General features: G+C 48.2%; 1 protein-coding gene across 3 annotated transcripts; it reads left to right on the top strand.

Annotated features, from left to right (window-relative positions):
* Positions 1-8,554: 8,554 nt before the first annotated feature.
* LOC115145751 (zinc finger protein 665-like) lies at positions 8,555-16,330 on the top strand. 3 transcript variants are annotated; one of them, XM_065004024.1, is made up of 6 exons: positions 8,555-9,922; positions 10,513-10,643; positions 10,845-11,000; positions 13,658-13,813; positions 14,942-15,051; positions 15,203-16,330. In XM_065004024.1, exons 1-5 carry the CDS (start codon positions 9,637-9,639, stop codon positions 15,017-15,019), a joined length of 807 nt encoding a protein of 268 aa, XP_064860096.1. In that variant the 5' UTR covers positions 8,555-9,636; the 3' UTR covers positions 15,020-15,051; positions 15,203-16,330. The 3 variants fall into 3 exon arrangements, with proteins under 3 accessions (XP_064860096.1, XP_064860095.1, XP_064860094.1); XM_065004023.1 differs by having other exon boundaries at positions 8,556-9,922; positions 13,655-13,813; XM_065004022.1 differs by lacking the exons at positions 13,658-13,813; positions 14,942-15,051; positions 15,203-16,330 and having other exon boundaries at positions 8,569-9,922; positions 10,845-12,316.
* Positions 16,331-18,116: the final 1,786 nt, after the last annotated feature.

Raw genomic sequence — 18,116 nt, 5'->3', positions numbered from 1 at the left:
CACAAGCAGGAGGAGGTGTGGATCATAAAGATAGATAGAGGACTCTTCTTTATATCTGTGCCATTATAGCGTCTGACAGCATGGAAAACAGAGCAAAGCAGAGTTAGGAAATAAAACGTCCAGTTCTGTGTATGTCCCCTCGTCTTATAGGAGAACGTTTGTTGAAGAGGAGCAGAACAAGTTGCCAAATCAGAGTAATCCATTTGAGATATCCAGACTGGTGGAAAGAGTGATGGTAAAGGGAATTCTGTGTGGATTATGAGAAGTGGACTCGTTCTGATTTCTTGTACATCAGAGGAACAGAAGGAGCGGGTGTTGTGTTTCACCCGATTCGAGAAGGTTGCCATGTCATGCGTGGCTATTCGGAGCAGGGCACCCCTCAAGGGGGTCATATCTGGCGTCCACAGGAGGCTGCGGAGGGGATAACAGCTCATAAATGGCTGGAACAGAGCAAATGGAATGGCAAACATGGAAACTGAGTTTGATACCATTCCACTGATGCCGCTCCAGCCATTACCTCAAGCCCGTTCTGCCCAATTAAGGTGCCACCAACTTCCTGTGCAGGAGTCTTGTGGGAAATCGATGTTGCAGAAATAAAAAAGGTATCCATGGGGTGATTGATGCACGGCGGATGAATCGTGTGGTGAGTGGAGTTTTTTTTACGAGTCCATCTGTACCCAAGTGCAGTTTGGGTATCTGAATTACCATGTAAGAGGGTTTATCCAAAGACCAACGCAGTGTAATCACTGTAGAGGTTATGGACATGTGGAAAGTGTCTGCAGAAGGGACAATTCGAGATGTCCATGTTGTGGAAGAGATCATCTCATGTGTTGTAAAAGTGAGGAGCATGTGAAGTGTTGCGATTGTGGTGGGGATCATGAAGCGACATCTTAAGAATGGCCGACGAGGGTGGAAGAGGATGAGGTCGCTGAAGTCAGGGCCAACCAGAACATTTCATATGAAACAGCTGTAAAAAAGGATTGAGGGATCTAATGGTCCTGAAGAGCCTATGGTGGTGAATAGGCCTTCTCTGCAGGGGTTGCCAGACATTTTGCATGTCAAGAAGGTGGACTTTGTGGCCTGTATAACTATGGTGGTTAACGGCACTGCCAAAGTGGAGAGGAAGTCCAGGAAAATAACCATCATTGTGGATGTGGCAGAGCAGTTCCTGGGACTGGAAGACTTCTCAGCGGAGGAGATGCATGGAGTATTGTCAAGAGCCATACCACCCTCTCAAGCCTTAGAGCCTGAGAGGGGAGATATGAAGCTGAAGGATGGAAGTAGTGCGCTTTGTTTTTGTTAATGTATTATTTTTTGTTGTGTGGATTAAGTTAGATTTTCTACATCACATTTTCTTTTTAACTTGTTTTTTTTCCAACCCCGTGCAGTTGGTGGCAGCAACACACCTTATTGGGGGAAAAAACCCACAGAAGAAGTAGTAGTGGTAGACTTAACGTAGGAAGATGTCGGAAGCGGATGTTTTGTTTGAAACTGACGGCTTTGGATGAAGTGGCATCCGTGAGAATAACAAGAATTGGGCTTATTTTGTTTGTGTGTGTCCGAGGCAGACGGAGCGTGCTTTGCGACTCATAAAGATATCGGATTGGAATGTGTCGCGTGTGGATCATCAAAACAGGGCGCCTATCAAAGGGGTTATCTCTGGGGTGGCACTAGAAGGGAAAGCAAAAGACATCACTGAAGAAGTAGATGGAATGGTTGGTGCACGCCGACTGACCTGCATGGTGGATGGATTGAGGAAGCCCACTTCATCCATTCTATTGTCCTTTGAATTAGTCTCCCTTCTCACATATTTGGGTTGTGTAAGAGCCTTTGTGGCCGAACATAACGCAGTGTGATAAATGCAAAATATTTGGATGTAAGTGTACACTACCGGTCAAAAGTTTTAGAACACCTACTCATTCAAGGGTTTTTCTTTATTTGTACTATTTTCTACATTGTAGAATATTAGTGAAGACAACTATGAAATAACACACATGGAATCATGTAGTATCCAAAAGAAAAGTATTAAACAAATCAAAATATACACTACCGTTCAAACGTTTGGGGTCACTTAGAATTGTCCTTGTTTTTGAGAAAAGAAAAGCATTTTTTTGTCCATTTCAAATAAATTGATCAGAAATACAGTGTAGACATTGTTAATGTTGTAAATGACTATTGTAGCTGGAAATGGCAGAATTTAAATGACTATCTACATAGGCATACAGAGGCCCATTGTCAGCAATCGTCACTCCTCTGTTCCAATGCACGTTGTGTTAGCTAATCCAAATGTATCATTTTAAAAGGCTAATTGATCATTAGAAAACCCTTTTGCAAATGTTAGCACAGCTGAAAATTGTTGTCCTGATTAAAGAAGCAATAAAACTGGCCTTCTTTAGACTAGTTGAGTATTTGGAGCATCAGCATTTGTGGGTTCGATTACAGGCTCAAAATGGCCTGAAACAAATAACTTTACTGAAACTCGTCAGTCTATTCTTGTTCTGAGAAATGAAGGCTATTCCATGTGAGAAATTGCCAAGAAACTGAAGATCTCGTACAACTGTGTACTACTCCCTTCACAGAACAGAGCAAACTGGCTCTAACCAGAATAGAAAGAGGAGTGGGAGGCCCCGGTGCACAACTGAGCAAGAGGACAAGTACATTCGTGTCTAGTTTGAGAAACAGACGCCTCACAAGTCCTCAACTGGCAGCTTCATTAAATAGTACACGCAAAACACCAGTCTCAACGTCAACAGTGAAGAGGCGACTCTGGGATTGCTGGCCTTCTAAGCATGATTCCATACGTGTTATTTCATAGTTTTAATGTCTTCTATTATTCTACAATGTAGAAAATTCTAAAAATAAATAACCCTTGAATCAGTAGGTGTTCTAAAACTTTCGACCGGTAGTGTATGTAAACATTATATGCCAGATTGTTAAATGCTGCAATTGTGGTGGCAAACATGCGCCCAAATTCCTGAATTGTTAGTGTGAAGGAGACAGAGGTGGCAAAAATAGGGCCGTCAGGGAGAAGGGAGTTACGTTTTGGAAACAATGGTAGTTCGATTAGAGACACTAGTGAATGTTCCTCGCCAACAGAGAGATCCTTACATGTTGAACGATGACTTGCAATGGTTATAAACTGCACAGCGCAAACACAAAGAAAAATCGAAGAAAATGGTAACCATTGAGTGCGGCTCAACATTTTGGGGGGGATTTATAGCAGAGACATTACAAGTAATCCTGTCAATGAATGTTCCGCTTTCACAGGCCCCTGAGCCTGTGTTGGGATGCGATTTGGACTGATTGAAGGAGTGGGATGGGTTTTTGATTTATTTCACTTTTTGTATGACGTCGTCGCCCTCCCTCCCATTTGGTGGATGCCAGATGCAGCGAGAGACTAGAGAAGCTCAGAGATTTAGAATCAGTGTTTCGTATGCAGAGGATGTAAGACAGATTGGTATGACTACAGTGCAGAATGATGGAGCTTCCATGGGCTCCCCCGCCCCCCAGTTATTTTTTCTTAGTAGTGCATAATTAATTCTTAGTAGTGCATGATTGATGCACACTCCAACACAGTAGGTGGCGGCATGCACCTTTAAACGTTTGTTTGCGGATGGCAATGATATTGTAATGACCTGACTAGATCATAAATGAACAATTGTCCAGACAGAGGCTTGAGTTTGCGAATTGACGGTTTATTGAACCAACTTTACACAGGCTACTGTTTGGGCCGTAGCACACGCCAAATAGATGACAGATAACCCACAAGCCAATCGTGACCTTCTCTTGTGAAGCCCAGACGTAAGAGAGAGAGAACAAAGGCTGAACCTGGTCTTAACTTTCAATGCCCAACCCCCCTCCACGCCACTCCGCCAACCACCAGGATGCCCGGCATCAGAACATTCCAGGCATTCCCGTGATTGGCAGATAGCAGGTTGATTGACATGTCGGACCCCACGAACACCGGGTACTGGTCAGTACAACACAACCACCTCCTAGCCTAGCACATAACACACAGCTGTCTGTGCGGGTCGCTACACAGCCCCCCCACCACAAAGTCCCTCGTCCCCGAGGGAACAAACAAAGTCTCTGAAGCGACCCGGAGGTCTCCTTTGCCTGCGTGGCCGTGATGGTCGCAGAGTGCCCCTCTGGGAACCAGGGGATGAAGGCAGGGATATGGGGGACAAGGAAGCGGGAACGGGTAATACAGTCCGTGGTTCTGGGGAACCACGCGGTGACACAGGGGGGGAGACAGGGGGAGTGGGCTGTCTGGAGCCTTGTCTGCGGCACCTGAGGGTGGGTGCCTGGAGAATGTCATTGCCAGAGAGGGGAATTGTGGGGGTTCCTGGGGTTTGGGGAGAAGAGGCCCCTCTGTATGGGGCTAACCTGTCCCGGTGCAGTGCCACCTTTCTCCCCCTGGGAGGAAGCTGCACCCGGTACACAACCTCCCCTACCCTCTCCAGGACACTGCAGGGTCCCACCCAGTGACTGTCCAACTTGGGGCATCTGCCTTTTTTCCTTAGGGGCTGTAGACCCAGACCAGCTCCCCAGCCACAAAGTGCCTTCCCGGTGTGCACGTCATAGTTCCTTTTCTGCCTCACACCTGCATTCACCAGCTGCTCTCTGGCGAAGGTGTGGGCTGTCTCCAGGCGGTCCTGGAGTCTCCGGGCATACTCCGGCCCCGGAGGAACATGAGGGCTATCCAGGGGCCGACCAAACGCCATCTCCGCAGGGGTGCGGATCTCTCTCCCCAGCATGAGGAGGGCAGGCGTGCAGGAGGTGGAGTCTTGGACAGCGGAGCTGCATGCCATGAGGACCATAGGCAGGTGCTTGTCCCAGTCACGCTGGTGTTTGGAAGAGACGATGGCCAGCTGCTGTCCAAGCGTTTTGTTGAAGCGCTCCACAAGGCCATCACTTTGAGGATGGAGAGGAGTAGTGCGGGTCTTGTGCATACCCAGCCTCTCACACATGGTGGCGAACACACGGGACTCAAAGTTTCTGCCTTGGTCGCTGTGGATGGACTCTGCAGCTCCAAACCTGCTGAACATCCCCGCTGTCAGGGCGTCGACGATGGTCTCTGCCTCCTGGTCAGGCAGAGCATAGGCCTCGGGCCATTTTGTGAAATAGTCCATGGCCGTGAGCACCCAGCGGTTTCCACTGTCTGTGGTGGGGAACGGCCCAACTACATCCACTCCCACCCTCTCCATGGGAGCCCCCACTGGGAACTGTTGGAGCTGAGCATGAGAGCGGCCTGGGGGCCCTTTCTCGCTGTGCAGTTGTCACAGCGGCGACAAAAGTCCTCCACATCCCTCTTGTGCTGCCCCAGTAGAAGCCCTGACGGAGACGGCGCAGTGTTTTGTGACCCCAAAGTGTCCAGTCCCCACCCCCCATGAGTACTCTGGAGCACAGCCTCCCGCAATGCTTTTGGGACCACCACCTGCCACCTCTCCTCTCCCGTAGCTGACTCCTTCCATGCCCGCTGTAGCACGCCATCAGCCAGCCGCAGTCTCTCAAACTTCGACCACAACCCTTTGGTCGCGAGTGAGAGCGCTGTCACCTCTTCCCATGGTGGCCTCACCTGCGCCTCTACCCACTGTAGCACTGGCTGTAGGTCTGTGTCCCGTCCCTGCTGCTGCCGCCATTCAGCCACGTCGACAGTCTGCAGCTCACAGCAGACAGGCCCGCTCGCCCGACACACTGTGGCACAGACACCCTCCTCTGCCCGCAGCTCTCTCTCCCGTCCCTCTCTCCGTTCACAGTGGCGGCAGCCGTCTGCAGTACAGGGCCGACGGGACATGGCGTTGGAGTGGCGTGCCCCTGCCCTGTGCACCACCGTGAAGTCATACGGCTGAAGCTCCTCCAACCAGCGTGCCACCTGCCCCTCTGGCTCTCTGAAAGACATGAGCCACTGGAGAGCAGAGTGGTCAGTCCTTACAGTAAAGGGCAGACCACCCAGGTAGTACTTGAAGTGTTTGACGGAAGCCACAACAGCCAAGAGCTCCCGCCGGGTGACACAGTAGCGGCGCTCATGTTTGTCAAATGTTTTGCTGAAGTACGCCACCACTCTCTCCCCTCTGGCCCCACCTGGGCCAGCACCCCACCCATGCCCACATTGCTCGCGTCTGTGTCCAGGATAAAGGGCAAGGTGAGGTCAGGGGGCGAGCACGGGGCCTCGATCAGTGCACGTTTGAGGGTGTTGAACGCCTCCTCACACTCCACTGTCCAAGTGAAAGCCTTGTCCTTCGGCAGCAGGCGGTTCAGTGGAGCAGCAACGCTTGAGAAGCCCCGTACAAACCTCCTGTAGTACGAGGCCAGGCCCAGGAAGCTCTTCAGCTGACGCTGGTCGGTGGGGGTGGGCCAGTCTCTGACAGCCCCTACCTTGTCCTCCATGGTGCTGATCCCCTCCTTCCCCACTCGGTGGCCCAAGAAGGACACCTCTCTCCTCATGAAGTGGCACTTCTCGGGGTGGAGCTTCAGACCTGCGGCAGCCACCCTCTCCAGCACACGCCGTAGCGCCCCAGGGCTGACTGGAAGGAGCTGCCATGGGCCAGGATGTCATCGAGGTATACCAGACACTGCTGTCGGGGATGCCATCCAGCACCCTGTCCATCAAACGCTCAAAAGTAGCTGGAGCGTTGCACAGGCCAAAGCACAGGACCTTGAACTGCCAGTGTCCTCTGTTAGTGGAGAACGCAGTTTTGGCTCTGGCCTCTGGGGAGAGGGGCACCTGCCAGTAGCCACTGCGGAGGTCTAGTGAGGAGAACCAGGAGGACCCCTAACCAGGTCCAGCGACTCATCGATACGTGGTATGGGGTATGAGTCCTTCCTGGTTACCTCATTCAGCCGCCTGTAGTCCGCACAGAACCTCAGCTTGCCCCCCTTCTTCGGAACCATGACGACTGGCGCCGCCCAGGGGCTGTCTGAGGGCTCAATGAAGTCTGCCCGCTGCATCTCCAACACAGCCTTGTCTGCCGCCTCCTGGCGTGCCAGCGGGATACGGCGGGGACGCATCTTGATGGGTCGAGCATCACCTGTGTCGATCTCATGCTGCACCAGAAGAGTCTGACCCACCTCTTCCTCACTCAACGCAAAGCTGTCAGGGTCAAGACCAACACAGTTCCTCCCCCATATCTCCCTCACTGCAGACAGTGTCCTCTCCTCTCCCATCTGGGGTAGCTGGGCTGGGGGGGTGCGGCCCGGGCTCACAGAGGGCTGTGTCATGGAGGTAGCTGGGGGAATGTAACACACCGCCGTAGGTGACAGGGGGACTGGGGAAAAGTCACACACAGCTGTGGGGGAGGGGGCGCAGCCATGAGTCTCTGCTGCTTTAACTGTTGGAGTAAAGGGTTTGTTGGGTTGAGTGAATGTGACATTAGGGGGCCATGGTGACTTCCGTCCCTCCCTGGAAGCTCAGTGTGCCCCTATTTAGGTCTAACTGGCAGCCTGTGCTCCTAAGAAAGTCCAACCCCAGGATACAAGGGTCCTGCACAGCCGCCACCCACACAGGATGACGCACAGTCCTGCCCCCTACTGTCAGAGTCATTATTCCCTTCCCTTTCATGGGTGCCAGCTCACCTGTGACTGTGCGGAGCTGCACAGTTGTAGGCTCACACTGAGTCCAACCTGGCACAATATCTGGCCTCACCAGGGTTACTGTGGACCCAGTGTCCACCAGGGCGGAGCAGGGCACCCCCTCCACAGTGACAGGGACATGACAAAAGTCCCCAACACAGGTCCGGCCCACCACAACAACAGGCTCCCTCCGCTTGCCCTCGTCTGCTTCTGGGGAAGTGGAGCCTTGCTCCCCGTCTGTGCCGGTGGGCTCCTCCTGAAGATGATGGTGATTGGGATAGAAAGCCAGGGGTCCGCACTACCCGGTCTATGCGGACCCCGAGCCGTTTCCTGAGCTCTGGGGACATGGGGCAATCTCGGCGCAGATGGCCTGTCTGGCCACAACCCCAGCAGACCCTGGGACCAGGGCTTGTGTTTCGTGCCGCCTGTAGCGACACAGCCCGAATGAGTTCTGTCATTTCGGCCACCCAAGCAGGCTTTTCCGGCTCCGGGCTGCTCTGCCCCCAGCTCGCACAGAGGGTGTGTCTCCCTGCACCCCCACCAAAGCCCCAGCTGAAGCCCCAGCCCACACCAGCTCCCTCTCCAAAGCCATCTCCAAGGCTGTCTGCAATGACTCAGGATGAGCCAGCTGGGTCTGTATGCGCAGCTCCGTAGGGGAGAGCGCCTGTATGAACTGGTCCCGTGCTAGCTCGCTCTGCACGGAGGGGGCATGTGAGCATATGCCCGCCGAGAGAGGCTCTCAATGTCATTAGCTAGCACCCGTAGAGGCTCTCCAGGCTGCCTGCGTCTATTCCTCAGTTCGGAGCGCAGTAGCCCGGGCTGTACACACTGTCCATAGCGCCTCCTCAGTGCTCCCACTAGAGCACCATAATCATGCCTGTCCTCGGGGCTAATCAATATCAAACAGGACAGAGCTTCATCCGTGAGGCATAAAGCCAACTGCAGTGCCCTTTCTTCATCCGACCACCCCTAAAATGAGCTAACAGTTCAAACTGAGCATGAAAAGCTTCCCAATCCGCCTTACCGGAATACTTCGGGGTCTTAACAGATACGGACGCAGCCGGGAACTGGGCGCCGCCATGTTTGTTTACATCCTGAGCCCCAGATTCCTCGTCACGCCGCGCCGACGTCGCCACTTCGGTCCGCCCACCAGAACGCGCGAAATACACTCGACGAAGCACTCATGCCCGCTTCAGCCACCATCACTCTAAGGTCCTCCCTCAAGCGGCCTCTGCGCTCCGATGCCCTGGCGATCTCCTCAGACAGAACCCCGACGTCCATTCACACGCACCTCCTTGGCCATAATCGTCCCCTACCTCCACCTTCACTTTCGGATTCCCTCGAAGCATTTTCAATCCCCGTTCTCACCTACGGTAGCTAGCCACATAAGTCAGCTAGCTAGCTGGCTAACTTGTATCAACGTTTTTACTTCTGACACCAATGTAATGACCTGACTAGATCATAAATGAACAATTGTCCAGACAGAGGCTTGAGTTTGCGAATTGACGGTTTATTGAACCAACTTTACACAGGCTACTGTTTGGGCCGTAGCACACGCCAAATAGATGACAGATAACCCACAAGCCAATCGTGACCTTCTCTTGTGAAGCCCAGACGTAAGAGAGAGAGAACAAAGGCTGAACCTGGTCTTAACTTTCAATGCCCAACCCCCCTCCACGCCAACCACCAGGATGCCCGGCATCAGAACATTCCAGGCATTCCCGTGATTGGCAGATAGCAGGTTGATTGACATGTCGGACCCCGCGAACACCGGGTACTGGTCAGTACAACACAACCACCTCCTAGCCTAGCACATAACACACAGCTGTCTGTTCGGGTCGCTACAATATCATAGAAGACTAAGACGAACGGAAGTGAACAGTGACCAAGATTCACGTTAAGAGTTTTTATTGTTAATATTTAGATGTGTATTACCACCCTGGAAGGCAATATGACTTGACTGCACAGCAGCACATAATTAACCCAAGTAGTGTTTAATTCGCGTTGGAGACAGGACTTGGTTGATATGTTATCTAGGTAACGCTAGTTGTCGAGCTGCTAATAATGGCTGGTAACTCTAACTGTATGGTTTTTCACACTCAAATAGCCTCCATCATGGAGGTTCTAGCGAATGCAGCCGTAGCAGAGATCTGTAAACTCGTAGACGACGACTATGCAGTGTTTCGTTCGGAAATAACTCAAAGCCAGAAAGAAAACAGGACATTGCGGAAGAAACTACTGGAACTGAAGGTGGCACGGGAACTCGCAGAAAAGACAACACGAGAGCGCGTCCTCGCCAGTCGTCCCAGTAGTGTCAAGATAGTCGACCGATACAGAGGAATGGCAAGAGGTACATTTTGCAGAAGGCTGCATTCATATATATATATACGGCAATGCATTTCGCCCCCTTGCCCTATGCAAATGTATTCAGATGTGTTACCCAGAATTTGGTCTTGGTCAGTTTTTGGATTGTACGCAATAATTCCCCCAAATTACTTAGCTAACTTGTGCAAACACACAATATCATATTCTAACAAGATTCTTGATTTACTGCATTTCCTATTATTTACTCAATGAAAACAATATGATGCATGGAACATTATACATGGATCAATAAATAGTATATCAATAAGTTATGAGAAGTGTTACCTTATCCTTGCCAATTGCAGACTCTCAATGGTGTATAATATACCATTGAGCATTGACAGTAACTAACGCCAGGGTTTCCCCAAACTCAGTCCTTGGGGTGCACGTTTTGGTTTTTGCCCTAATACTACACAGCTTATTCAAATGATCAAAGCTTGATGATTAGTTGAGTATTTGAATCAGCTGTGTAGTCTTAGGGCAAAACCCAAAATGTGCACCCCTTTGGGTCCTGAGGATGGAGTTTGGGAAACCCAGAGTTAACCTCACCACCTCTTTCCCCACAAACTCTCTCAGGTGAAGGACATTACACTGGAGGCCACAGAAGCTTTGTGAAGCCAGCTGGACACAATACATGGAGAGATGACCAACCAATCACTGTTGATGAGGGGAGTGGAACCTCAACCCAGCACGTTATCATAATAGAGGTTAGTGTAATAGTGTTACATAAAAATGTGTTACTTTATAAATGAAATGTGTCTGTTTATTTCAGAAAGGCTCCCCTCAGCTATTCACTTGCTTACATGTACATCCTAATTTATCTGCCGTAGGGGAGCTTGTGAGACTTCCTTACAACATTTATCAAATTCTACTCATGTACCGGTAATAACCCCCCCACTTCTTGTCAGTCTGCAGAGGCTGCTGGCCCTGAGGTTAAGCAGGAGAGGTCTGAAGGAGAGGAGGATCCACGGCACAGCAGAGACATCCAGACTGGAGTAGCTGGAGTCACAGAAGACCCCACCACTGCCACAGCACCGCCCAGGACCCGATGCAGCATCACGGAGGTCAGTGGAACCCCGAACGCCGTCCTCAAGTCAGAGACCAAGACTTTAACTGTACACACAGGATCAGATCCAGAGAGACTGGGCTGTCCTCCTGCTCCCAGCTCAGAGTATTTACCGGTATTTCACCAGAGCCAGAAGACAGTTCATTCCTCTGGAGATGGTGAGGCGTTAGACACTGGTGATGATGATCCGTCTTGTTCTTACACCACAGAGATGGACCCTGGCAACATACCCTTGGATTTAGAGAGAGAGACTGATCAGTCAAAATGGGACTGGAACCAGTACAGTAGTAGTGTATATTCTGAAGGGTGCCTAGATAAGAAAGGGGCGGTTATAGTTGTAGATGAGATGACTGTGAAAGTGGAGAGGGATGTTCCTCCCACATGGAATGCAGATAGTCACCTAGGAGACGGACACTCGCAGGGCAGAGAAGTCTTAGATTACAGGGAAAGCTTAGAGATAAATACAAATGTCACAACTCACTCCCCTTTACACACGCTCAGGGATTGCGACCTAGTGTCCACATCGATGGGGCATTCCAATTCACACCTTTTCGATCAGGTATTGAACTCAGATGACAGGGCTCAAGGAGGGGGAGTCACATCGGGCAATAGTAAAGAGAAACGGTTCCTCTGCATGTTCTGTAACAAAGGCTTCAGCTGCCTCCAGAAGGTGGAGATCCACCAGAGGGTCCACACAGGGGAGAAACCTTACAGCTGTAACCAGTGTGAGAAGAGGTTCTCCCGCCAGGACCACCTGAAAAGGCACCAGAGGGTCCACACAGGGGAGAAATCCTACAGCTGTACCCAGTGTCACATGCGCTTCGCCCAGGCTGGTCACCTGAAGATGCACCTGAAGGTCCACACGGGAGAAAGGAAGTTTGCTTGTACGCACTGCAGGAAGATGTTCTCAGAGAGGAGCTACCTCAAGATACACCAGCAGAAAAAACATTCCACTCTATAAAATAGGAAGTAACCATTCCACTTGATAGCTTCTGGTGTTTCGATCAAACCCTGCATTTAAGACAAAGATACATTTATCAGAAATTTGGGATAATGAGAGTAACAAATTTCAGTGTCGAATAATCCTGGGTAGGATATTGCATCCAGATGTGTGTGATATATAAAAGTCTGTTTCATATTGTTTGTGCTGTGTAGGCTATATGGTGGTCACAAATTTTCCCAAGACACCTAATGAGAAAATGTATTCCGTTCATCAAGTTCATACTGATTTTTAGTTGAGACACATGTATGTGTGGTTTTCATATGGTGTACTCAGCTCTTGTTTGTTTAATAAACACAAAATGGGACTTTTCATTCCAAGACTTTCATTGAGACTCTTTAGACCCACACATTAAAAAGCACCTACTGTACAAGTCAAAATACTTTAGTCAGGTTTGTCTGACTTTTGATTGATAACTTCTGACTTGTTTTTACCCACAACATCATTTATGTCCACCGTGATGGGTTTAACAACAATTTAAGTAATTCTGTAACTACGGTATAGGACTCAAAGGGAGGAGGTCAGAGGCATGGTAGTGATTGTGGACATGATTGTGGATTACAGGAAAAGGAGGGCTGAGCGCACCCCCATTCTCATCGACGGGGCTGTAGTGGAACAGGTTGAGAGCTTCAAGTTCCTTGGTGTCCACATCACCAACAAACTATCATGGTCCAAACATACCAAGAGAGTTGTGAAGAGAGCATGACAATGCCTATTCCCCCTCAAGAGACTGAAAGGATTTGTCATGGCTCCTCAGATCCTCAAAAATGTCTACAGCTGCACCATCAAGAACATCCGAACTGGTTGCATCACCACCTGGTATGGCAACTGCTTGGCCTCTGACCGCAAGGCTCTACAGAGGGGATTGCGTACGGCCCAGTACATCACTGGGGCCAAGCTTCCTGCCATGTAGGACCCCTATACCAGGCGGTGTCAGAGGAATGCCCTAAAAATGGTCAAAGACTCCAGCCACCCTAGTCATAGACTGTTCTCCCTGCTGCCGCACAGTAAGTGGTACTGGAGCGCCAAGTCTAGGTCCAAAAGGCTTCTTAACAGCTCCTACCCCCAAGCCGTAAGCCTGCTGAACAGCTAATCAAATGGACACCCAGACTATTTGCATTGACACCCCCCCTCATACACACACTTTTTTTACGCTGCTGCTACTCGCTGTTTATTATAGTCCCTTCACCCCTACCTACGTATTACCTCAACTATCCTGTTACCCCACACATTGACTCGGTACCGAGTCAACGTAGCCTCGTTATTTTGTTGCTCTTTCATTTTTAAATTTTATTTAGAAAATATTTAGCTTAACTATTGTTGGTTAAGGGCTTGTAAGTAAGCATCAAATACAATTTGATTTGAAACAAGGTGGGGATGGGTAAATACTGTTTTACATTGTAGTCCTTTGGCAGACACTCTTATCCAGAGGCAGACACTCTTATCCAGAGCGATTTACAGTAGTGAGTGCATACATTTTCATACCTTTTTCGTACTGGTCACCTGTGGGAATCAACCCACAACCCTGGCGTTGCATGCGCCATGCTCTACCAACTGAGCCACACGGGACGCCATGTTGAAAGTGTGTTATCTCTGTACACGTGTGTACATAGCTGATACAGATTACACACGCCCTCCGGTATCTCTTCCAGAAGAAGGGTCTAGAGGTGCTGTTGGTGAAGGAGGAGGGGTGTGAGGAGGGTCTGGGGAACCCTGAGTGGAACATGGTCATGGAGGACAACCAGACGACATCTCCTGAAACCACAGAGGAACCAGCTGAGCAGCACAAGACCACACACAGTCTCACTGAGGTGAGCCCACTGTGAACTACTGTCTGTATGGTATTAGGTCAGGGTCTGTATCCACAAACCCTCTCAGAGTAGGAGTGCTGATCTAGGAACAGTTTAGCCTTTTAGATTATAATGAATGAGACTTTTGTGAGGGCATTTTGAAGTTAAACCTTACTAATGCTTATGTACTGAAATATGCCTTTACGCCCAGGCATTGGGCTTGAGATTGTCAAAGAAACTAACTCATAAGATATAAAGGTGTGTGTGCATTAATAAGATGCCTGTTCTAACTGTTCTGTGTGTGTAGCATGACCCCATCATATCTGGGCGCTCAGCCAAGAGCTGACAGAAACTAACTGGTTCCTCTTAGCTGAACTGGAGACAGGGAAAAGTGTTATCTTCTGCACACAAGTCATAGAGCTATTGTTCTGTTTGGAGCCTGTTTCTGGGCGAGAGACTCATGCTTTGTGTGTGTGACCAGGTCGACCATACATCATCTGGGCCGACAGTCAAAGGCGCTTGCTTGGCCAACTTGGGGGAACCGTTGAGCTACTCTTAGCTTAAGTATGTCTGGAGTGACTTCCTGTCATTCTGGACCGTATTGTCCTCACTCAGTTGTGACAGACTGAGGCAACCTTTTCACCCAGTTGTCTCCCCTCACACACACATACACAGGGTCACGTGTTTTGCAGATGCTTGCATGGGGTAGCTTGACTATATAAATGCTCCTGTATTCTTTGCACAGGAGGGTCTCACTCCATCTCACCTGCGTGGGTGGTGCGACCAGCCTCCTCATTATAATACGTTTTTAATAACAGTAATTGATTATTGATTTTGCCTCTTCATTATTAGTTCAAGGTAGAATTTCCACCACACTATGTAGACCGGTGGGGACCTGATCCTCAATCAGAACTTCTACACTTAGACTCTTTGTGGATACGGGCCCAGATCTTGATGGATTTTGTCTTAAGTGTGGGACCATGTCTTTGAATGATCAAACCATTGAAGAGTGTCAAGTAATCAAATCAACTAACATGTTTGCATAGTATTAATAGCAGTCCCTTATTGCCCAATCAGAAGATGCTCCATAGCAGGGTGCTCATATCAGATTTCTTGATCCAACATCCTCTCACTCTGTATCTCTTACAGTCAGTAGACATGGAGGATCGGAAGCCTGATCTGCTGCTGGTCAAAGAGGAGAAAAGAGGATGGACCAGAGAGCATTGACCTGCTGAATGGACTAAAGATGGGGGAGCAAGGTAAGAGAGAAATACATATAGCCTACATACAGTAATAGATCTTCAATGGGAATGGTGATGGATCTGGCTTTTATTTTCTCTTCTTTCATAAAATTAAATAAATTCAACTTATGTTTACATACTAAAACACACAATTTATGAACTTGACCAGGTAATTGACTCCATTGGGCCCGTGGGACGACATCACTGAGCAAGCCAGGAACAAAGGCAACATAGAGGTCAGTGGATGGGACAGCATCCTCAACTGTTAACCACAACTAGAAACAGACAGTCGAAAACAAAACGACAACCGAACTTAGTCTCCATGACAACAGGGTGTGGTCTGTGGGGACAGTATACGGCGGGAGAGAAAAGATTTGGCTAGAGATGTTCCGTCCTGCTCCTATAATTGTGATTCAGAGAGACTGATGCCGCCTCAGGCTAACCCCCTAACAGGTGCTGCCTTCAACCTGCCTTCTATAGGATCTATCAACTGGAACATGGACCCTGTGACAACACACTCTCCTGTCCTTCGTCCTCCTCACACTCTCCTAATGTTAAACCTGTCCTCAGACGATGCCTGAAGACTAAATGGCTACACAAGCCCATGACAAATGACAGTAGTAGAGATGTAAACAGTAAAGTTGGCAGCGCCAAAGAGAAGCGCTTCCTGTGTTCGTTCTGTAGGAAAACCTTTCAGTTTCTCCAAACAGGCTGAGATCCACCAGAGGGTCCACACAGGGGAGAAACCGTACAGCTGCCCCCAGTGTGAGAAGAGGTTCTCCCACCAGCACCAGCTGAAGATGCACCTGAAGGTCCATAAGGGAGAAAGGCTGTTTGCCTGTATGCACAGCATGTAATATAGTACTAATTTGTTTGTAGTTAATTATGTTGGTTTTGGATGTATAGGGAACTAGATGAGGTGAACTGAGGAAATAATGAGTATGATGAGGCAGAGTAGATATGGTGATGGTTGGTGTGATTGTGTCTGTAAAAATGCTTCACTGATGAAGTGACAAACTTTGTCCCTTTAGAGACTGGTGTTTATAGTGAGATAATGATAGTGCCTTAATTAATGTTTACTTGACATGAAGTAGTGAAGCTGTGTGTTATGTAATGTTGAACCTTTTTAAAGTATTCTCAAATGTATTTTATCAAAGCGAGAGTACCACATTTACACAAAAGGAAAAGTGTTACCATAGTGAGAAGTTATTCTTCTTGTCACTTATCGTTTTCTGCAATAAATGTGATTTGTAATGCCGTTTTGTTGAAATTAAATACTAAATTGTCTGTTCTGACAGACTTGGTTATTTTTGTATCATTGTAGAGACAGAGTGTTGGCTCCATATTGTTAAGTACTTGAATCCCAGTGTTAGAGATGGGCTTGACTGTGGTTAACATGTACAGTGCCTTGCGAAAGTATTCGGCCCCCTTGAACTTTGCGACCTTTTGCCACATTTCAGGCTTCAAACATAAAGATATAAAACTTTATTTTTTTGTGAAGAATCAACAATAGGTGGGACACAATCATGAAGTGGAAAGACATTTATTGGATATTTCAAACTTTTTTAACAAATCAAAAACTGAAAAATTGGGCGTGCAAAATTATTCAGCCCCTTTACTTTCAGTGCAGCAAACTCTCTCCAGAAGTTCAGTGAGGATTTCTGAATGATCCAATGTTGACCTAAATGACTAATGATGATAAATACAATCCACCTGTGTGTAATCAAGTCTCCGTATAAATGCACCTGCACTGTGATAGTCTCAGAGGTCCGTTAAAAGCGCAGAGAGCATCATGAAGAACAAGGAACACACCAGGCAGGTCCGAGATACTGTTGTGAATAAGTTTAAAGCCGGATTTGGATACAAAAAGATTTCTCAAGCTTTAAACATCCCAAGGAGCACTGTGCAAGCGATAATATTGAAATGGAAGGAGTATCAGACCACTGCAAATCTACCAAGACCTGGCCGTCCCTCTAAACTTTCAGCTCATACAAGGAGAAGACTGATCAGAGATGCAGCCAAGAGGCCCATGATCACTCTGGATGAACTGCAGAGATCTACAGCTGAGGTGGGAGACTCTGTCCATAGGACAACAATCAGTCGTATATTGCACAAATCTGGCCTTTATGGAAGAGTGGCAAGAAGAAAGCCATTTCTTAAAGATATCCATAAAAAGTGTTGTTTAAAGTTTGCCACAAGCCACCTGGGAGACACACCAAACATGTGGAAGAAGGTGCTCTGGTCAGATGAAACCAAAATTGAACTTTTTGGCAACAATGCAAAACGTTATGTTTGGCGTAAAAGCAACACAGCTCATCACCCTGAACACACCATCAAACATGGTGGTGGCAGCATCATGGTTTGGGCCTGCTTTTCTTCAGCAGGGACAGGGAAGATGGTTAAAATTGATGGGAAGATGGATGGAGCCAAATACAGGACCATTCTGGAAGAAAAACTGATGGAGTCTGTAAAAGACCTGAGACTGGGACGGAGATTTGTCTTCCAACAAGACAATGATCCAAAACATAAAGCAAAATCTACAATGGAATGGTTCAAAAATAAACATATCCAGGTGTTAGAATGGCCAAGTCAAAGTCCAGACCTGAATCCAATCGAGAATCTGTGGAAAGAACTGAAAAATGCTGTTCACAAATGCTCTCCATCCAACCTCACTGAGCTCGAGCTGTTTTGCAAGGAGGAATGGGAAAAAATGTCAGTCTCTCGATGTGCAAAACTGATAGACATACCCCAAGCGACTTACAGCTGTAATCGCAACAAAAGGTGGCGCTACAAAGTATTAACTTAAGGGGGCTGAATAATTTTGCACGCCCAATTTTTCAGTTTTTGATTTGTTAAAAAAGTTTGAAATATCCAATAAATGTTGTTCCACTTCATGATTGTGTCCCACTTGTTGTTGATCCCTTCACAAAATAATACAGTTTTATATCTTTATGTTTGAAGCCTGAAATGTGGCAAAAGGTCGCAAAGTTCAAGGGGGCCGAATACTTTCGCAAGGCACTGTAATAATATGCCATGTTTGTGGGTAAAGCAAAGGGTTTATTTTATAAACCGTTATGCTTTTC

This window comes from Oncorhynchus nerka, linkage group LG18 (assembly GCF_034236695.1).
Source record: "Oncorhynchus nerka isolate Pitt River linkage group LG18, Oner_Uvic_2.0, whole genome shotgun sequence".
In the NCBI taxonomy this organism is placed as follows: Eukaryota; Metazoa; Chordata; class Actinopteri; order Salmoniformes; family Salmonidae; genus Oncorhynchus; species Oncorhynchus nerka.
This window is presented reverse-complemented; position numbering and strand designations above follow the sequence as displayed.

Bases quoted from the DNA above. Each gene is read 5' to 3' on its own strand.
- LOC115145751 (XM_065004022.1), top strand. From the start codon at position 9,637: ATGGCTGGTAACTCTAACTGTATGGTTTTTCACACTCAAATAGCCTCC. The intron at 9,923-10,512 runs GTACATTTTGCA...AAACTCTCTCAG, and splicing joins ATACAGAGGAATGGCAAGAG to GTGAAGGACATTACACTGGA. The intron at 10,644-10,844 runs GTTAGTGTAATA...ACTTCTTGTCAG, and splicing joins AGCACGTTATCATAATAGAG to TCTGCAGAGGCTGCTGGCCC.